Source organism: Thalassophryne amazonica, chromosome 12, assembly GCF_902500255.1.
Source record: "Thalassophryne amazonica chromosome 12, fThaAma1.1, whole genome shotgun sequence".
Taxonomy (NCBI): domain Eukaryota; kingdom Metazoa; phylum Chordata; class Actinopteri; order Batrachoidiformes; family Batrachoididae; genus Thalassophryne; species Thalassophryne amazonica.
The window spans coordinates 45,224,037-45,245,669 of record NC_047114.1 but is presented as its reverse complement, the minus strand read 5'-3'; the positions used below and the strand labels follow the sequence as shown (position 1 = coordinate 45,245,669).

Below are 21,633 nucleotides of genomic sequence, written 5' to 3'. Positions count from 1 at the left end.
GCAAAGGCTGTGAATACTTATGTACATGTGATTTCTTAATTTTTTATTTTTAATAAATTTGCAAAGGTTTCAAAGTAACTTTTTCCAGAGTCATGGGGTATTGTGTGTAGAATTTTGAGGGGAAAAATTAATTTTATCCAATTTGGAATAAGGCTGTAACATAACAAAAATGTGGAAAAAGTGAAGCGCCGTGAATACTTTCTGGGTGCACGGTATAAAGAAAAGTGACGATCATTGATTCAACAGGATAATTTTTAACATTGAGCTAACTGTGTTGCAGGACAGATTAAGTACCTGTCTGCAGCTCGCTGGGCATGGTTGGGGAGGCTGCGCTGATTGACAGGCCAGACAGCGAGTCTTCCAGGCCAGGGGACACAGCAGGAACTGAAGGAGGAGGGACTACTGCAGACAACTGGACCTGTTGGACAAAAAGGAAATGTCAAATCAAATTTAATGAGCACAAGTTAGCAGGTTTGTGCTCTCTGGGGGGCATGGGGCTTTGGTCAACCTGAATCAGACAACTAACCCCATCCCCAATGGCATAAACTAGAATAAAAAACATGATACTTCTCAGACCATAGCAGCAGTACAATCTGTGTCTCTGGACACTCACAATAACAGTATGTCCAGTATGACAGTTCAAACATGCCAACATGTGGCTGCTTACACCATTTTTCTTCCTTGTAGCAACCTAAATAATATTATTTGCAGCCAACTTAGTGAACAACTTCAGGCTAATCAAGACAGATGTGCACAGGCGGTTGTTTGTAGTTCCATATTGTCTGCATATTGTCACATACAGAGCCAGTCAGAGCAGTGCAGAAGTGGTGCAAACAGTTTCCAGCCTGTCAGCATTTATTTAGCATCTCATCTCTCCGGTAGCGATACGAGCCATTAACTCATAAGTCTTAAAGCATCAACCCCCCAACAAAATCTATTCTCTGGTATTAAATCCTTCTCTGAAGCTGTGACTGGTGACACAACAGACAAAAATTGCACTGTGTGCAGTCCCTCCAATCACAGAAGCCTAGAGCTCCTCCAATATTATCACAAGTGTCTTGGTGGCTTCCCTCACTCGTCTCCTCCTTGTACACTCACCCAGTTTGTGAAAACTGCCTACTCTAGATCGATTTACCATACTGTTTGTTCTTCTATGACACATACAGATGTCTCTATGAGAGCATACAAAAGCTGCTCAGACAGTCCTAGAGAGGTTGGAGGAGGTTATGAAAACAAAGTGAAAACATATCATAAAGATTTAGAAGTTTTAGAGTGATATTTTCATGATTTCACTGTAACTTTCTTTTTATGCATCATTTGTCAATAATGAACACATGCACAAGCAAAGTGGGCATTAAATACATTGAAAAAATGTCTGCTTCCTGTTTGCCATTTCAAAGTAAGGGCATGCAAACTTTTAAACTCAGTTGTAACTACATTGAGTCTATATTTATAGTTAGGAACAGATGACAGAAAAGGCTAACTGTTCATTACTAAGACCTGATCAGGTCCTGAATTATTTGTGATTTTAGGACAAACGTGTTGGCTACACAAATTGAGTGGCCCCAAATATTTATACCTTGAACTTAATCTTAACTCAAAACTGGACATGTCTCCATTTTTCTCAGTACTTATATTTCTGAAGGTGCCACTGACATGAAATTTTCACCAGATGTCAGTAACAACCCAAGTAATACACACATAAAGAAACCAAAACAAATAAGTACAGAAATTATGTCTAATAATGTGAAATGACACAGGAAAATGTACTGAACACCTTTAGAAAGGTAGGTGTAAAAAAGACATGGTAAGCCAAGACACTAGCTGACATCTATCATAATTCGAAAGCAATCCTGCTCCTTGTCAGTGCAAATTAATATCAGCTAGTTCAGTCCCAACTGATGGGCTACAAAAAGGTGTCTCATTACCAAGGTGTCACACACGAAACATCTCATGATGGGTAAAATCAAATAATTCTCTCAAGATCTTCGCAACCTTATTGTTGCAAAACATACTGTTGGCATTGGTTACAGAAGGATTTCTGAATGTTCCAGTGAGCACTGTGGTGCCATAATCTGGAAGTGGACTGCCAAGAAAACCCTCAGTTGATTTCAGAGAATGAAAATCCAGCTGCTTGAATAGCCCAGACAATCACTTGACTTGAATCCAACAGAAAATTTGTCCTCTGCATTTAACCCATCTCAATTACAGTTAGACACAATCCAACCACTAGGAGCAGTGGGCAGCCACAATCCGGCACCCGGGGACCAACCCCAGATGTGGACGCTGCCTTGGTCGGGGGCAGAGAAAGGAGAAGACCCTAAATATTCTGGAAGAATTCCATGGAACCATCAAGATTTGAAGAGAAGAATGGACCAAAATCACAAATGAGCAAACAGGAGGCATCTTGAAGTTGTTATTACCAACAAAGCCTTTTGTATGAAGTAATAAATACATTTTAGTAAGTGTGTTAAATAGTGTTTCCCCTGTGTTTTTCCGTTTTATTACAAAATGGAATTTCTGTACGTATTTGCTTTGGTTTCTTTGCATGTGTGAATTACTTGGGTTGCTACTGACATCTGGTGAAAATTTCATGTAGTAAGACCTTTAGAAATATACAGTGGGGAAAATAAGTATTTGACTTATTTATAAATCTAGGTTTAGCTTATTAGCTTTTGGGGTTACAAATATCACTCATTTGAGCATCTGATTCTCCGCTCTGCTCAGGATATTACACATTGCCATGGTCAGAAGAATAAAAATAAGTCGTATTACTTTGTCACTGTATATAGGCCTCCTGGCCCATATTCTGAATTCTTAGATGAATTTGGTGAGTTCATCTCTAACTTGTCAACTAATGTAGATAACATTCTGATCATTGGTGACTTTAACATTCATATAAATAAGCCTTCTGATCCCCTCTGCAAATCAGTTAGGGAAATTGTGGATGCATTAGGATTTCGGCAATGCATTCGGGATTTGACGCACATTAGTGGAAATACCCTGGATCTGGTTCTCGCACGTGGTATTGCTGTCACAAATATTGACATCATGCCTCTTACATCAGTGGTGTCTGATCACTCACTTATTAAGTTTACAGTTTCGCTGCCGTGTTTAGTGGAACAACAACCTTATATATCAAATCGAATCAATTTTATTTATATAGCGCCAAATCACAACAAACAGTTGCCCCAAGGCGCTTTATATTGTAAGGCAAAAGCCATACAATAATTACAGAAAAACCCAACGGTCAAAACAACCCCCTGTGAGCAAGCACTTGGCGACAGTGGGAAGGAAAAACTCCCTTTTAACAGGAAGAAACCTCCAGCAGAACCAGGCTCAGGGAGGGGCAGTCTTCTGCTGGGATTAGTTGGGGCTGAGGGGAAAGAATCAGGAAAAAGACATGCTGTGGAAGAGAGCAGAGATCAATCACTAATGATTAAATGCAGAGTGGTGCATACAGAGCAAAAGAGAAAGAAACACTCAGTGCATCATGGGAACCCCCCAGCAGTCTAGGTCTATAGCAGCATAACTAAGGGATGGTTCAGGGTCACCTGATCCAGCCCTAACTATAAGCTTTAGCAAAAAGGAAAGTTTTAAGCCTAATCTTAAAAGTAGAGAGGGTGTCTGTCTCCCTGATCCGAATTGGGAGCTGGTTCCACAGGAGAGGAGCCTGAAAGCTGAAGGCTCTGCCTCCCATTCTACTCTTATAAACCCTAGGAACTACAAGTAAGCCTGCAGTCTGAGAGCGAAGCGCTCTATTGGGGTGATATGGTACTATGAGGTCCCTAAGATAAGATGGGACGTGATTATTCAAAACCTTATAAGTAAGAAGAAGAATTTTAAATTCTATTCTAGAATTAACAGGAAGCCAATGAAGAGAGGCCAATATGGGTGAAATATGCTCTCTCCTTCTAGTCCCCGTCAGCATTCTAGTTGCAGCATTTTGAATTAACTGAAGGCTTTTCAGGGAACTTTTAGGACAACCTGATAATAATGAATTACAATAGTCCAGCCTAGAGGAAATAAATGCATGAATTAGTTTTTCAGCATCACTCTGAGACAAGACCTTTCTAATTTTAGAGATACTGCACAAATGCAAAAAAGCAGTCCTACATATTTGCTTAATATGTGCATTGAAGGACATATCCTGATCAAAAATGACTCCAAGATTTCTCACAGTATTACTAGAGGTCAGGGTAATGCCATCCAGAGTAAGGATCTGGTTAGACACCATGTTTCTAAGATTTGTGGGGCCAAGTACAATAACTTCAGTTTTATCTAAATTTAAAGGCAGGAAATTAGAGGTCATCCATGTCTTTATGTCTGTAAGACATTCCTGCAGTTTAACTAATTGGTGTGTGTCCTCTGGCTTCATGGATAGATAAAGCTGGGTATCATCTGCGTGACAATGAAAATTTAACCAATGCTTTCTAATAATACTGCCTAAGGGAAGCATGTATATAGTGAATAAAATTGGTCCTAGCACAGAGCGTTGTGGAACTCCATAATTAACCTTAGTCTGTGAAGAAGACTCGCCATTTACATGAACAAATTGTAATCTATTAGATAAATATGATTCAAACCACCGCAGCGCAGTGCCTTTAATACCTATGGCATGCTCTAATCTCTGTAATAAAATTTTATGGTCAACAGTATCAAAAGCAGCACTGAGGTCTAACAGGACAAGCACAGAGATGAGTCCACTGTCTGAGGCCATAAGAAGATCATTTGTAACCTTCACTAATGCTGTTTCTGTACTATGATGAATTCTAAAACCTGACTGAAACTCTTCAAATAGACCATTCCTCTGCAGATGATCAGTTAGCTGTTTAACAACTACCCTTTCAAGAATTTTTGAGAGAAAAGTAAGGTTGGAGTCTGGCCTATAATTAGCTAAGATAGCTGGGTCAAGTGATGGCTTTTTAAGTAATGGTTTAATTACTGCCACCTTAAAAACCTGTGGTACATAGCCAACTAATAAAGATAGATTGATCATATTTAAGATCGAAGCATTAATTAATGGTAGGGCTTCCTTGAGCAGATGAGCTTGATATATCTTTACGGCGATGCATCAACTCCTCAACTAAGACTGAACTCAAAGCTAGACTGCCTGATGTCTTAGCTTCACATTTGACAAATACCCAGTAAGTAGACAGAATTGTGGATAGTTCAAACTCAGTGCTCAAAACTACACTCGACATGATTGCACCACCTATGTTAAAACCGCGCTCCCCCAAATCACAGTCACCTTGGTTCAATGATCATCTGCAAGACCTCAAGCATAAAGCAAGAAGTCTAGAACGGAAATGGCGTCATTCAAAATTAGAAGTATTTCACCTTGCGTAGCGTGATGCTATCTTAGACTATAAGCATGCATTATTGGCTACAAAGCGGACTTACTACTCTGATTTGATCAACAAAAACAAGCATAACTTAAAGTTCTTGTTCAACACGGTGGCAACACTTTTACATGGTCAACCACCTGTAGTTCGCTCTTCTTTTACAGCACAAGATTTGCTGGAAGACCCAGCCATGACCCAACTTCAATGCTCTTACTGAGGGAAGGAGGCTGTTTGCCAAAATCTCGCAGTACATGACCCCATCCATCCTCCCTTCAATACGATGCAGTCGTCCTGTCCCCTTTTGCAGAAGAGCACCTCCAGAGTATGATGTTTCCACCCCCATGCTTCACGGTTGGGATGGTTTTCTTGGGGTTGTTCTCATCCTCTAAACACGGTAAGTGGAGTTGATTCCAAAAAGTTCTATTTTGGTCTCATCTAACCACATGACCTTCTCCCATGCCTCCTCTGGATCATCTAAATGGTTACTGGTGAACTTCAAACGGGCCTGGACATGTGCTGGCTTGAGCAGGTGGACCTTGCTGTCCTGCAGGATTTTAAACCACGACAGCAACATGTGTTACTAATGTAATCTTTGTGACTGTGGTCACAGCTTTGTCCAGGTCATTGACCAGGTCCTCCTGTGTAGTTCTGAGCTTTCTCAGAATCATCCTTACCCCACAAAGTGAGATCTTGCATGGAATCCCAGACCGAGGGAGATTGACAGTCATCTTGTGTTTCTTCCACTTTCTAATAAATAATCATAACAGTTGTTGTCTTCTACCAAGCTGCTTGCTTGTTGTCCTGTAGTCCATCCCAGCCTTGTGCAGGTCTACAGTTTTGTCCCTGGTGTCCTTAGACAGCTCTTTGGTCTTGCTATGGTGGACAGGTTGGAGTGTGATTGATTGAGTGTGTGAGCAGGTGTCTTATACAGGTAACAATTTCAAACAGGTGCAATTAATACAGGTAAAGAGTGCAGAATAAGAGGGCTTCTTAAAGAAAAATTAACAGGTCTGTGAGAGCCAGAATTCTTGCAGGTTGATAGGGGGTCAAATACTTATTTTATACAATAAAATGCAAATTAATTATTTAAAAATCATACCATGTGATTTTCTGGATTTTTTTGGGGGGGGGGGGGGGGATTCGGTCTCTCACAGTTGAAGTGTACCTACAATAAAAATTACAGACTCTTTCATTCTTTGTAGGTGGGAAAACCTGCAAAACTGACAGGGGGTCAAATACCTATTTTCCCCACTGTATTTACTGAGAAAAATGGTGAGGTGTTCAATACTTATTTTACCTGCTGTAAATTTCATGTGATTTGTATCAGAGCAAAAACAAATCGGCATGATCTGACCTCAGTGAATCCATCCTTCACTGAACTGAGAGGCTCACTGGAAGAGTTTCCTGTGAAATGAATCTTCTTCCCCTCTTCAAAAGGTCGGGTGGGAATCCTGTGGAGGTATCCATAGCCAATTCCGCATCCCAGGCTATAAAAGTCAGAAAATAATGCCAATAATCCAACCAACTTCCAAGATTTTCACTCAATAAAAAAAAAAAAAAAACAGACACACAATTGTGTTTCTGAGGTGCCAGTCGACCATGATAAAAGTCTCGGCTTATCCACAAAGCTTTTGTGCCTTACTGGTGTTACGTCCACATGGAATCGCCGTTTTCAGAGCCCAAAAATGCTACTTTTTGAAAATGTGTCCCAGAGCAGATACATTTCAAAACAGCACTTTTCATGTTTCTGTGTGTACAACCAATTGACAACTTTTGTGAAATGATGTCATAGCCCCACCTCGCCACCCTCAGCCTTCTTCTTCTGTGTTTGTAGACAGTTTGAACATTGTTCTAAGCATGCGCCACATCTTCTCCATTTGGAGAAGGGAGTGTTACAGTGCCACATACATGTCTGGCTCATTTTCAGCAGTTTTGTCATACGCAGATATTTCTTGAAATGGTGTTGTGTTTATGGAACACTTTTTGAAAATGACAAAGAAAAAAATTGTATAAACAAAGCTCCATTTCCGTGTGGACAAGGTCTTAGTCTTCAAAAGTGATGCACCATAATGCATGTCCACAGGATCATGTGGAAGGATTTGTGTTACCTGCCCTCTCCTCCCCAGGCACTGTTCGGTGTGATGACGACCTCCCTACAGTTGTCAGTGTCTGTGTTGTACACATAGAGTTTGAGGCCTTTCCCTTCATGGCTCTCGATCAGTGAGAACAAGTCCTCTGACTGCAGATAAAGTCACAGAGCGACAGGACAAAGAAAAAGAGAAACCACACAATTACCATGACCATCAGGTGGAGAACAGGTGTGAGGATCTAAGTGCTGATAAAGTGCCTCACTGACCTCATTCATGACCGTGTCAGCTCCGATGATATAGTCGGTGTGTGGCCGCAATCCAGCCAGGGCTGCTGGAGAGTTTGGCTCCACTTCCTGGTGACAGCAGGGAGGAGATGAGCAAACAGTCCATAATCTACTGCTTGACTGATGCAAGCGAACCAATAAACAAATAATCTAAGCAGTTAAACACTGAAAGACAAAAATCAAACTGCATCTGTAGGATAAAGCTGAGTGTGAAGGCACCATACATGGGGCATTGGGGGCTGCCCAGTGCCCGATTCACTTTCAGTATTTGGCTTTTTCTGGCAGTTTTGGCTTTCAGGTTCATCAAGATCAGGAGGGACATGTCCAGGACACTGGTGAGGTCAATTTCAACTTTGGTTCTTTGGTTTAGCTGCTCAAGTTTAATATTCATACTTAGTTGGGCAGTTCCTCTACAAAGAATAACTACGTTTTTATTATTATTATTTTATTTATTTATTTTTGCATTCAAGCTTAAAATTTCTTCCCCCCAAAATATTGCATATTGTGAAGGTACCCAAGTCAAGACATTATTTCCCCAAGGGATGGACACTATCAAATTAATAGAACATAGCTTTTGGATATTTAAGAATAAAAAAAAAAAAAAAAAAAAAAAAAAATTAATTAACCAAATTTGTGTTTTATTTTGAGAAATGAAGTTTTTTTTTTTTTTCCAAATAAACCCATCTCACTGTTTAGCTGGGCCCAACAGTCAGAAAGTGGAAAACTTTCCCAAAAATTGTATTTCTGGTGATATTAAAGGATTATTAACAGAGCGCGAGGTCTGTATGGGAAAATATCAGACCGAGGCATCGACAGTACAGACCCAACGAAGCCAAATATCAATCAATCAATCATTTTTATTTATATAGCGCAAAATCACAACAAACAGTTGTCCCAAGGCGCTTTATATTGTAAGGCAAGGTCATACAATAATTACGTAAAAACCCCAATGGTCAAAACGACCCCCTGTGAGCAAGCACTTGGCGACAGTGGGAAGGAAAAACTCCCTTTTAACAGGAAGAAACCTCCAGCAGAACCAGGCTCAGGGAGGGGCAGTCTTCTGCTGGGACTGGTTGGGGCTGAGGGACAGAACCAGGAAAAAGACATGCTGTGGAGGGGAGCAGAGATCAATCACTAATGATTAAATGCAGAGTGGTGCATACAGAGCAAAAAGAGAAAGAAACACTCAGTGCATTATGGGAACCCCCCAGCAGTTTAAGTCTATAGCAGCATAACTAAGGGATGGTTCAGCGTCACCTGATCCAGCCCTAACTATAAGCTTTAGTAAAAAGGAAAGTTTTAAGCCTAATCTTAAAAGTAGAGAGGGTGTCTGTCTCCCTGCTCCGAATTGGGAGCTGGTTCCGCAGGAGAGGAGCCTGAAAGCTGAAGGCTCTGCCTCCCATTCTACTCTTACAAACCTTAGGAACTACAAGTAAGCCTGCAGTCTGAGAGCGAAGCGCTCTATTGGGGTGATATGGTACTATGAGGTCCCTAAGATAAGAAGGGACCTGATTATTCAAAACTTTATAAGTAAGAAGAAGAATTTTAAATTCTATTCTAGAATTAACAGGAAGCCAATGAAGAGAGGCCAATATGGGTGAGATATGCTCTCTCCTTCTAGTCCCCGTCAGTACTCTAGCTGCAGCATTTTGAATTAACTGAAGGCTTTTCAGGGAACTTTTAGGACAACCTGATAATAATGAATTACAATAGTCCAGCCTAGAGGAAATAAATGTATGAATTAGTTTTTCAGCATCACTCTGAGACAAGACCTTTCTAATTTTACAGATATTGCGTAAATGCAAAAAAGCAGTCTTACATATTTGTTTAATATGCGCTTTGAATGACATATCCTGATCAAAAATGACTCCAAGATTTCTCACAGTATTACTAGAGGTCAGGGTAATGCCATCCAGAGTAAGGATCTGGTTAGACACCATGTTTCTAAGATTTGTGGGGCCAAGTACAATAACTTCAGTCTTATCTGAGTTTAAAAGCAGGAAATTAGAGGTCATCCATGTCCTTATGTCTGTAAGACAATCCTGCAGTTTAGCTAATTGGTGTGTGTCCTCTGGCTTAGCTAATTGGTGTGTGTCCTCTGGCTTCATGGATAGATAAAGCTGGGTATCATCTGCGTAACAATGAAAATTTAAGCAATGCCGTCTAATAATACTGCCTAAGGGAAGCATGTATAAAGTGAATAAAATTGGTCCTAGCACAGAACCTTGTGGAACTCCATAATTAACCTTAGTCTGTGAAGAAGATTCCCCATTTACATGAACAAATTGTAATCTATTAGATAAATATGATTCAAACCACCGCAGCGCAGTGCCTTTAATACCTATGGCATGCTCTAATCTCTGTAATAAAATTTTATGGTCAACAGTATCAAAAGCAGCACTGAGGTCTAACAGAACAAGCACAGAGATGAGTCCACTGTCTGAGGCCATAAGAAGATAATTTGTAACCTTCACTAACGCTGTTTCTGTACTATGATGAATTCTAAAACCTGACAAACTCTTCAAATGGACCATTCCTCTGCAGATGATCAGTTAGCTGTTTTACAACTACCCTTTCAAGAATTTTTGAGAGAAAAGGAAGGTTGGAGATTGGCCTATAATTAGCTAAGATAGCTGGGTCAAGTGATGGCTTTTTAAGTAATGGTTTAATTACTGCCACCTTAAAAGCCTGTGGTACATAGCCAACTAATAAAGATAGATTGATCATCATTTAAGCTGCAAGTTTGTGAGTTATACCACGGAGTCAGGCACTTCTGATTTAAAGCTCTCTTTTTCAGAGGAGCTACAGCATCCAAAGTTGTCTTCAACGGGGATGTAAAACTATTGACGAGATACTCTATCTCACTTACAGAGTTTAGGTAGCTACTCTGCACTGTGTTGGTATATGGCATTAGGGAACATAAAGAAGGAAACATATCCTTAAACCTAGTTACAGCGCTTTTTGAAAGACTTCTAGTGTAATGAAACTTATTCCCCACTGCTGGGTAGTCCATCAGAGTAAATGTAAATGTTATTAAGAAATGATCAGACAGAAGGGAGTTTTCAGGGAATACTGTTAAGTCTTCAATTTCCATACCATAAGTCAGAACAAGATCTAAGATATGATTAAAGTGGTGGGTGGACTCATTTACATTTTGAGCAAAGCCAATTGAGTCTAATAATAGATTAAATGCAGTGTTGAGGCTGTCATTCTCAGCATCTGTGTGGATGTTAAAATCGCCCACTATAATTATCTTATCTGAGCTAAGCACTAAGTCAGACAAAAGTTCTGAAAATTCACAGAGAAACTCACAGTAACGACCAGGAGGACGATAGATAACAACAAATAAAACTGGTTTTTGGGACTTCCAATTTGGATGGACAAGACTAAGAGTCAAGCTTTCAAATGAATTAAAGCTCTGTCTGGGTTTTTGATTAATTAATAAGCTGGAATGGAAGATTGATGCTAATCCTCCGCCTCGGCCCGTGCTACGAGCGTTCTGGCAGTTGGTGTGACTCGGGGGTGTTGACTCATTTAAACTAACATATTCATCCTGCTGTAACCAGGTTTCTGTAAGGCAGAATAAATCAATATGTTGATCAATTATTATATCATTTACTAACAGGGACTTAGAAGAGAGAGACCTAATGTTTAATAGACCACATTTAACTGTTTTAGTCTGTGGTGCAGTTGAAGGTGCTATATTATTTTTTTCTTTTTGAATTTTTATGCTAAATAGATTTTTGCTGGTTATTGGTGGTCTGGGAGCAGGCACTGTCTCTACGGGGATGGGGTAATGAGGGATGGCAGGGGGAGAGAAGCTGCAGAGAGGTGTGTAAGGACTACAACTCTGCTTCCTGGTCCCAACCCTGGATAGTCACGGTTTGGAGGATTTAAGAAAATTGGCCAGATTTCTAGAAATGAGAGCTGCTCCATCCAAAGTGGGATGGATGCCGTCTCTCCTAACAAGACCAGGTTTTCCCCAGAAGCTTTGCCAATTATCTATGAAGCCCACCTCATTTTTTGGACACCACTCAGACAGCCAGCAATTCAAGGAGAACATGCGGCTAAACATGTCACTCCCGGTCCGATTGGGGAGGGGCCCAGAGAAAACTACAGAGTCGACATTGTTTTTGCAAAGTTACACACCGATTCAATGTTAATTTTAGTGACCTCCGATTGGCGTAACCGGGTGTCATTACTGCCGACATGAATTACAATCTTACCAAATTTACGCTTAGCCTTAGCCAGCAATTTCAAATTTCCTTCAATGTCGCCTGCTCTGGCCCCCGGAAGACAATTGACTATGGTTGCTGGTGTCGCTAACTTCACATTTCTCAAAACAGAGTCGCCAATAACCAGAGTTTGTTCCTCGGTGGGTGTGTCGCCGAGTGGGGAAAAACGGTTAGAAATGTGAACGGGTTGGCGGTGTACATGGGGCTTCTGTTTAGGGCTAGGCTTCCTCCTCACAGTCACCCAGTCGGCCTGCTTTCCCGGCTGCTCGGGATCTGCCAGAGGGAAACTAACGGCGGCTAAGCTACCTTGGTCCGCACCGACTACAGGGGCCTGGCTAGCTGTAGAATTTTCCACGGTGCGGAGCCGAGTCTCCAATTCGCCCAGCCTGGCCTCCAAAGCTACGAATAAGCTACACTTATTACAAGTACCATTACTGCTAAAGGAGGCCGAGGAATAACTAAACATTTCACACCCAGAGCAGAAAAGTGCGGGAGAGACAGGAGAAGCTGCCATGCTAAACCGGCTAAGAGCTAGTAGCTGCGCTAAGCTAGCGGATTCCTAAAAACACGCAAAGTGAATAACGTGTAAATAATTTAGAGGTGATTCAGCAGAGGGAGTGCTTTAGTTAAGGCACGTGAAGATAACACTGTGAAACAAATCGTTATCTAGGTAACTAGATCAATCTAACTGCACAGATTAAACAGCTAACAGATACAGCAAAACACCGCTGTGCTCCGGAACAGGAAGTGATACAATACCGCAGTGAGAGCCAACCACCAGTAGAGGCCTGGTGGGCCTCTACTGGTGGTTGAAAGCTTTTGACAGTGTTGGGTTCGTAGTCAGACCTGTTCACTTCACCTCCATGAAGAACTTGCTTAACAGATGGTCCAGCCGTGTGTGTGTGTGTATATATATATATATATATATATATATATATATAGCTAGCATGGACTTTGAGAACAGATTTAGGGTAATTTTTGGGGTGCTGAATCCAAATCTGAGCTTAGATTTCCTCTATCACATGTTTTTTCACAATCTGCATGTTCCATTTTGACGGATTACATAAAACTTGCATTCACTCACATGTTTGACGCCACTAATCATGAACAAAAGCAGCTTCAAAGGCACTGTTTTTAAATCAGGTTTGCAAAACATGAACAAGAGCCGTTGTAACTGTATCCTCCTCCCTGGATATCTTACCCCCGGGGAGAACAACATAAAACATAAAAAAGATAAATATTACTCACAGACATATGGTCTTTAGGATTTTAGCGGAGAAAAATGAACATAAAGTGAAATAAAACAATGAATCAACAAAACAGCAAATCGAAGCACTACTTCGATCTGCGAATCACTGCTTCGATTGGTTCAAGGTTCAAAGCAAAGCCGCGCTGCAGAAAAGTTGATTACAGGCCTGCTGCAGGTCTGTAATCAATGTAGAGAAATTATCATTTTCTTTACAAATGCCCCCAAAAACAACAGCCGCTCTGAAGGACCGATAAGGGAATCGCTAAGCAAAAAGGCTATTGATGCCGGTGGATCGAATCATTTCTTAACGATACCCGAATGGAACCAGTTCTCGATACCCATCCCTAGCAATAAACAGTGCAGAATTCTTGATATAGGGTTGGTGGTGGGGGAGAAGATATCCAGGTCACAATATCTTACCCCCCACCCCATCATGGACAGATGTTCTGTCATATTTGTTTGTTTGTTGGTTTCCGAGGAGGGAACCTGCCAAATTTTATTTAATTACTGAGCACTTTCTGTAAATACTAGAAACTTCATTTCACTTCTCTGATCCATACAACCAATGATTTATAAAGGAAAATCATCAGGTGTGCCCACACTTTTGCATACAACTATAAAAATTGGACAAGTGCATACATTTGGGCACCCTTGTCATTTTATTGATTTGAATACATTTAGCACTAATTACTGGAACACAAACTTGGTTTGGTAAGCTCATTGACTTCTTTACACAGGTGAGTCCAATCATGAGAAAGGGCATTTAAGATGGCAATTTGCAAAGGTTTCCCCTCTTTGCATCTCTTCTAATGAGTGGCAACATGGGAGTCTCTAAACAACTCTCAAATTACCTGAAAACAAAGATTGTTCAACACCATGGTTTAGGCACACTCTCACCAGCGCCACTAGCTTAGCTTATGTCAAGCTAAAACTGGAGGCTCTCGTTATGGGCGAACAACTGTACAGTTCGTATGCGCCCGTGGCTGACGTGCTTGATGAATTCCTGTGTGAAAAGTAGTTCCCAGATAATCTAAATCAATTCTAAAATTCACCAGTAATAAAATTATAAAGATGACTGAAGTTTTAAGAGTGGCCGTAATAAATATTTAAGAAACTTAAAGTATATGAGCAACTTCACCTGATATTGCTCAAGCCCATTGTAAACATTGACACAATGGAGTTTGATGCAGAAGAGTTCAAAAAGATATGATTGGAATGGTTTGATTACCACTTATAGTTGGCAATGAAAGACTTGGGTGTTAACTTCTTGTTAAAGTCAGAACAAGAAGCTGCACTGAAAGAGATCTATCTGGGAAGAGACACATTCTGTGTGTTGTCGCTCCAACAAGAGCGGCACACTGAGCAGGGTGGCGAGACGAGCTCAACCTGCAGGTGAGCTTTCCCACAATGCCAAAACAGCAGAGATGTCAGGCCAATGAAAGCGGCACTCTGAGCAGGGTGTGGTTTAGGAGAAAGATACAAAAAGCTATCTCAGAGATTTCAGCTATCAGTTTCCACTGTGAGGAACATAGTGAGGAAATGGAAGACCACAGGCACAGTACAAGTTAAGGCCTGAAGTGGCAGACCAAGAAATATCTCAGATAAGTTGAAGCGAAGGATGGTGAGACAAGTCATAGTCAACTCACAGACCTGCTCCAAAGACCAACAACATGATCTTGCTGCAGATAGTGTCTCTGTGCATCATTCAACTATACAGCGCACTTTGCAAAAAGAGATGCTGTAATGCAGAGGAAGCCTTTACTGCATACACGCCACAAACAGAGTCACTTGAGGTATGCTAAAGTACATTTGGACAAGCCAGCTTCATTTTGGAATAAGGTGCTATGGACTGATGAAACTAAAATCGAGTTATTTGGACATAACAAGGGGTGGTATGCATGGCTGAAAAAGAACACAGGATTCCAAGAAAAACACTTGCTACCTACAGTAAAATTTGGAGGTGGTTCCATCATGCTGTGGGGCTGTGTGGCCAGTGCAGGTACTGGAAATCTTGTTAAAGTTGAGGGTCACATGGATTCCAGTCGATATCAGGAGATTCTTGAGAACAATGTTCATGAATCAGTGACAAAGTTGAAGTTGCACCTGGGCTGGATCTTTCAACAAGACAACGACCCTAAACACTGCTCAAAATCTACTAAAGGTGCCCTGATACGAGCATGTTTTTGATTCACGCAACAGCACAACCTATGTCGTGCTGGAGAGTAAACTCATCTTGAACTAGTGCAGACAGGTCGTCAGAGGGGTGCCGGTGCGTGCTATTGCGCACAAAGAATTTTGAAATGTTCCAAAAAAATTATTCATGCACAAATGTCGTGCTATGTGGCACGATCTAATCTCCAACACGACCTGCAGCTCGTCAAGTGTAGTAAACAAGACGTGAACACAGCAAGTGGTGACGTCAGCAGAATGCATCAGAGCACAGCTCGTCTGAAGGATTATAACAAGAAGTTAAATCGGTTATTAACATACTTTAACAGCTGCACACAAGAAGGAAAAAAACAACTGTTTTACCAAGCCATGACAATGTAAACAAGCCAAATAATTACCTTTTTTGACAGCTCAAAATGCTTTCTGCAGCTTGTTAGGCGTGCAAACAACTCTGGCTGCAGCCTCCTCTGTGATTCAGGAAGTGATCAGAGCCATTTTCAATGGCCAATGTGCAGAAAAAAAAAAGAAGATTAATCCGCCACAAAATAATTATTTTTTTATATGCAGCGTCCAGCGCAGAGCATGTGGCAGCCGGTAGACCAAAGAACGGCATCCAGCTGTGAACACTGCGGGTGGGATCGTTACGGCACAGTTCGTGCTATTGCGCTCATGTCAGGGCACCCTAAAGCCCCTTTCACACCGGGGCTGCTTCGAGTTGCGTCGTGCGTCATCATGACGCCGCCGCGTGGAAGCAACCTAGTGCCGAGACAATGCAGCTCGACGCCACAACAGCGCGAGGGAAGCAAAGGACAAAGCAAATTGGACGCCAAAAATTAAACGTTTAATTTTTTTTGCGTCCTGTGCTCAACGCTGAAATTACAGTGAGGAAAATAAGTATTTGAACACCCTGCGATTTTGCAAGTTCTCCCACTTAGAAATCATGGAGGGGTCTGAAATTTTCATCTTAGGTGCATGTCCACTGTGAGAGACATAATCTAAAAAAAAAAAAATCCGGAAATCACAATGTGTGATTTTTTTTTTAAAGAATTTATTTGTATGTTACTGCTGCAAATAAGTATTTGAACCCCTACCAAACCAGCTCCAAACCACTCAATCAATCACACTTCAACCTGTCGACCATAGCCAAGATCAAAGAGCTGTCTAAGGACACCAGGGACAAAACTGCAGACCTGCACAAGGCTGGGATGGACTACAGAACAACAGGCAAGCAGCTTGGTAGAAGACAACTGTTATGATTATTTATCAGAAAGTGGAAGAAACACAAGATGACTGATCTTGCATGGGATTCCATGCAAGATCTCACTTTGTGGGGTAAGGATGATTCTGAGAAAGCTCAGAACTACACAGGAGGACCTGGTCAATGACCTGAACAGAGCTGGGACCACAGTCACAAAGATTACATTAGTAACACATGATGCTGTCATGGTTTAAAATCCGGCAGGGCAGCAAGGTCCCCCTGCTCAAGCCAGCACATGTCCAGGCCTGTTTGAAGTTCACCAGTGACCATCTGGATGATCCACAGGAGGCATGGGAGAAGGTCATGTGGTCAGATGAGACCAGAATAGAGCTTTTTGGAATCAACTCCACTTACCATGTTTAGAGGATGAGAACAACCCCAAGAAAACCATCCCAACCGTGAAGCATGGGGGTGGAAACATCATACTCTGGAGGTGCGCTTCTGCAAAGGGGACAGGACGACTGCACCGTATTGAAGGGAGGATGGATGGGGTCATGTATTGCGAGATTTTGGCAAAAAACCTCCTTCCCTCAGTAAGAGCATTGAAGATGGGTCATGGCTGGGTCTTCCAGCATGACAATGACCCCAAACACACAGCCAGGGCAACTAAGGAGGGGTTCCGTAAGAAGCATTTCAAGGTCCTGGAGTAGCCTGGTCAGTCTCCAGACCTGAACTCAATAGAAAATCTTTGGAGGCAGGTGAAACTCCAAACCTGAACGATTTGGAGAAGATCTGTATGGAGGAGTGGACCAAAATCCCTGCTGCAGTGTGTGAAAACCTGGTGAAAAACTACAGGAAACGTGACCTCTGTAATTGCAAACAAAGGCTACTGTACCAAATATTAACATTGATTTTCACAGGTGTTCAAATACTTACTTGCAGCAGTAACATACAAATAAATTATTAAAAAAATCATACATTGTGATTTCCAGATTTTTTTTTTTTCTTTTTTTTTTTTTTAGATTATGTCTCTCACAGTGGACATGCACCTAAGATGAAAATTTCAGACCCCTCCATGATTTCTAAGTGGGAGAACTTGCAAAATCGCAAGGTGTTCAAATACTTATTTTCCTCACTGTAAGTGGTTTCAGCGCAAGTCAGAGCAACAGGACGGTACTCAACGTGACTGGAAGCCACACGCTCACAACATTACCTGACGCCAATTTATGAATCCTGCTGTGTTCCATTGTTTCCAAAGTATAAATCACGGAGGATTGTTTTTATACCGTGTACACAATGCAGTGAAACTACACGCTCAAAGAGCACAGAAAAAAAAATGCTTTTTGCAGGCCTGACAGCTGCTGCAGCTCCTCGTTCTTAAATTCTGTTACAACTGTGTTTAAATAAAGTCCATTAAAGTCCTGCTCACAGACTGATTGTCAGACAGAGGACATGTCCACATCCAGCAAAAAGCCCGGACATCTCCAGTCCACTCACGGACGATTCACGCGCGCACGTGAACAATTAAAAGAAAAAAGAAATGGCTGGCTGCACTCCTCGCTCTCCCCTCAAACTTTTTCATCACTGTGTTAAAAAAAACAACAAAAAAAAGGACAAAAAAGGACATAAGTCCCGCTCACAGTCTGAATGCTAGAGACATGACATGTCCAGATCAAGTATAACTCCAGAAATCTCCACATTTACTTACGGACAGTTCGTTCACACGCGCGTGCTGCTCACGGTCAAAGGAAGAAAGATAAAACTACAACAGAACTCAGAGCGCAGACCTGCAGCTCAGCACAAGAACAAATACGAGGTCTGTTAGAAAACTATCCAACCTTTTTATTTTTTGCAAAAACTATATGGATTTGAATCATGTGCGCTTGCATCAGCCAAGCTTGAACCTTCGTGCACATGCGTGAGTTTTTTCACGCCTGTCGGTTGCGTCATTCGCCTGTGAGCACGCTTTGAGTGAGCAGTGGTCCACCCCCCTCGTCGGATTTTCATTGCGAGGAAAATGTCTGAACGATTTGGAGCTTTGCTGCATCAAATTTTTCCAGAAACTGTGAGAGACAGCCAGGTGGAAACCATTCGAAAGATTCAGAAGGCTTTCAGGGTCGATTCTATGGGGATCACACAGATTAAGGAGTGTTACAACCGGTTTAAAGACAGCGCACAATGGCAGAGTGCGCGCCGCGCTCCGAGTGGCGATCGACAGGCTGAAACGACCAGATCATTTCCAAACTGAACGCTGTGTTGATCCAGGACGTCATCTGACTACCACAGAAATGGCAGAAGAGGTGGACATACCACTTTTTCAGCACATTCCACTGTTACAGGAGTTTTTGTCATGGAAAGAGGAGCGGAGGAATTTGCCACAGAGCCGCTAATGGCGCGGGATAAAAGCACCTCCGTGTTTGTCTCACAGGACATATTGTAACATGCCCAGCTCTTGCACCATTCGGAAGATTCAGACGGCTTTCGGTGGCTTTTCAGTCGTGTGACTATCCGAGAAATTGTGGACAAGTTGTCCTGTGAGGCTTCATCACGGCGTTGCTTTTTGTCCCGCGCCATTAGTGGCTCTGTCCCGATGTGTGAATTCCTCCGCACGTCTTTTCATGACAAAAACTCCTGTAACAGTGGAATGTGCCAAAAAAAAGTGCTATGTGCACATCTTCTGCCATTTCTCTGGTAGTCAGACAATGTCCCGGATCAACACAGCATTCAGTTTGGAAATGATCTGGTCGTTTCAGCCTGTCGATCGCTGCTCGGAGCGTGGCGCGCCCTCTGCCATTGTGCGCCGTCTTTAAACCGGTTGTAACACTCCATAATCTGTGTGATCCCCATAGAATCGTCCCTGAAAGCCTTCTGAATCTTCCGAATGGTTTCCACCTGGCTGTCTCTCACAGTTTCTGGAAAAATTTGATGCAGCAAAGCTCCAAATCGTTCAGACATTTCCCTCGCAATGAAAATCCGACGAGGGGGGTGGACCACTGCTCACACAAAGCCTGCTTACAGGCGAATGACGCAACCAACAGGCGTGAAAAAACTCATGCATGCGCACGAAGGTTCAAGCTTGGCTGATGCAAGCACACATGATTCAAATCCATATAGTTTTTGCAAAAAATAAGAAGGTTGGATAGTTTTCTAACAGACCTCGTATAAACTAGAAGAGAAATCAGAGTGATTTCTCTGTGCAGAGAACCTGCAGGCTGCATTCTCACCTCCTCTCTACCCCTGCTGCACGCACCTGACGCAGACATTCCTGCGTCGTCATGACGCCACAGGAAGCAACTTGAAGCAGCCCCGGTGTGAAAGGGCCTTAAGGCATTCACGCAGAGGAATAAGTACAATGTTCTGGAATGGCCATCTCAGTCCCCAGACCTGGATATTACTGAAAATCTGTGGTGTGATTTTAAGCGGGCTGTCCATGCTCGGAAACCAACAAACCACACACACACAAATAATTTTCTATTACTGATTATTTAGTAATCATCTTGTAACATTTTACTGAAGTGTCCCCTCCTGTCTTGATTTCAGAGTGGGGGTGGGACGTCACCTGTCGAATTGAACCCATTAAAATAAATAAATAAATAAAAAATGCTTGAGCCAATTCTTCCAGAATAGGACAAGTTTACTTTCTTTTTGGTAAGAAAATAGTAGGACACATGCTATTTTGGTTGGAATGTAATTCTGTTATAGAAGAATTACTCATATATGAAAGTCAAATTTATTGGCAGAATCTCCCCAGTCATCACTGGTAGATGCCGGAGTGTATGTGAACCTCCTTTTCCCTTCAAAATTTTACTACAGGAACACCCTGTCAAAACAAAGGCTGTGCAGCCCAAATATGTGCCCGCTGACCCAAATTGGGCAAACATAATTTACAGTTTTTAAGAGCTGCCCAGCTGAAGTTGTCCCGTCATAAAACCATAACAATACACATTGAAGAATCACATTTTTTATACCATTTTTTTTTTAATTACAGTTCTGCCTTAATGTGAAAATTACTTCAAAAACGGAAAAAAAAAACTGTTGGTTTACTCGTAGAAAAGTAATCGTCAAAAACGGAAAAAAAAAACTGTTGGTTTACTCGTAGAAAAGTAATCGTCCATGTACGCAAGACAACAGAAATGTGCAGAGCTGCATCATCACCTGCTAATGGCAAGAAACTGCACACAGAGACATTTAACATTCTTCACAAAACAAAGCACAGTGTTACCTTATTAAACAAGCAGTGTTTACAACTTTTTTCTGTGGTGTGCAAGTAGGCAGTAAAGAAGTCTGTGGTAACAGGCAAATTACCACCTGTTAATGAGATGGCAGAGCCGCTGCTCAGTTTCACATGAGTTTGTTCTGTTGACACTCATGTTCAGCGAGTGGGTGTGATGTCTGACTTTTGTTACATCGATAGATATCAAAAGTTACATTAGTAGATATCAGATTCTAATGTCTTCCATTGAAGGCCTTGCTGATGTAAATATGTCAGAGATACTGAATGATAGGGTCACTTACCAACACATGCCAAACGTTCTCATTAGCACCCTCAAAGCTGCAGAAACGAATTGAGACACCAAGCAAGCCCTGGCCGCCCCACAGGTTGCTGGGGGTAACTGTGGACTCTCGTAGTTCCAGGGTCTTTGAGGAGTAAACCAGCATCTTGACTGGCTTTTCCACACTGGCTTTCAGCAACTCCTTCAAGGTGTCATTGTCCTTGTTCTATAAAGAAAAAAGTATTGGTTTCTATTTGTTGCAAATCATGTTACTTGTCAAATAGGGAATGTTAAATACACCGCATCCTTGGGCAAAACAACAGAGGAAGAGTGGATGTATTAAAGGATCGAGGCACGGAGCTGCAACTTGACAGAATGTGCACTGTGATTCTGATAATCTCTCTGAAGGATAACCATGCAGACACTTTAATTATTCACGATCTATAATTGTCATATCGCCCACCTCGAGGTGAAACTAAGTAATTTTGATGGGAATCTGACTGTCAGTGGAGTCTTGAAGCCATGTTATATGCAAACACAACTGGTGAATAAAGTTGGGCAAAGGTTATT

General features: G+C 41.8%; 1 protein-coding gene across 1 annotated transcript in view; it reads right to left on the bottom strand.

Annotated features, from left to right (window-relative positions):
• Window positions 1-21,633, bottom strand: part of LOC117521981 (Golgi reassembly-stacking protein 2-like) — a 38,585-nt gene that overhangs the window by 10,009 nt on the left and 6,943 nt on the right. Inside the window, exons 3-7 of the mRNA XM_034183345.1 lie at window positions 21,086-21,289; window positions 7,702-7,788; window positions 7,454-7,584; window positions 6,700-6,832; window positions 295-418 (exon numbers count right to left, since the gene is read on the bottom strand). Coding sequence (XP_034039236.1) covers window positions 295-418; window positions 6,700-6,832; window positions 7,454-7,584; window positions 7,702-7,788; window positions 21,086-21,289 — 679 coding nt within the window. The remainder of the gene's footprint in view (window positions 1-294; window positions 419-6,699; window positions 6,833-7,453; window positions 7,585-7,701; window positions 7,789-21,085; window positions 21,290-21,633) is intronic.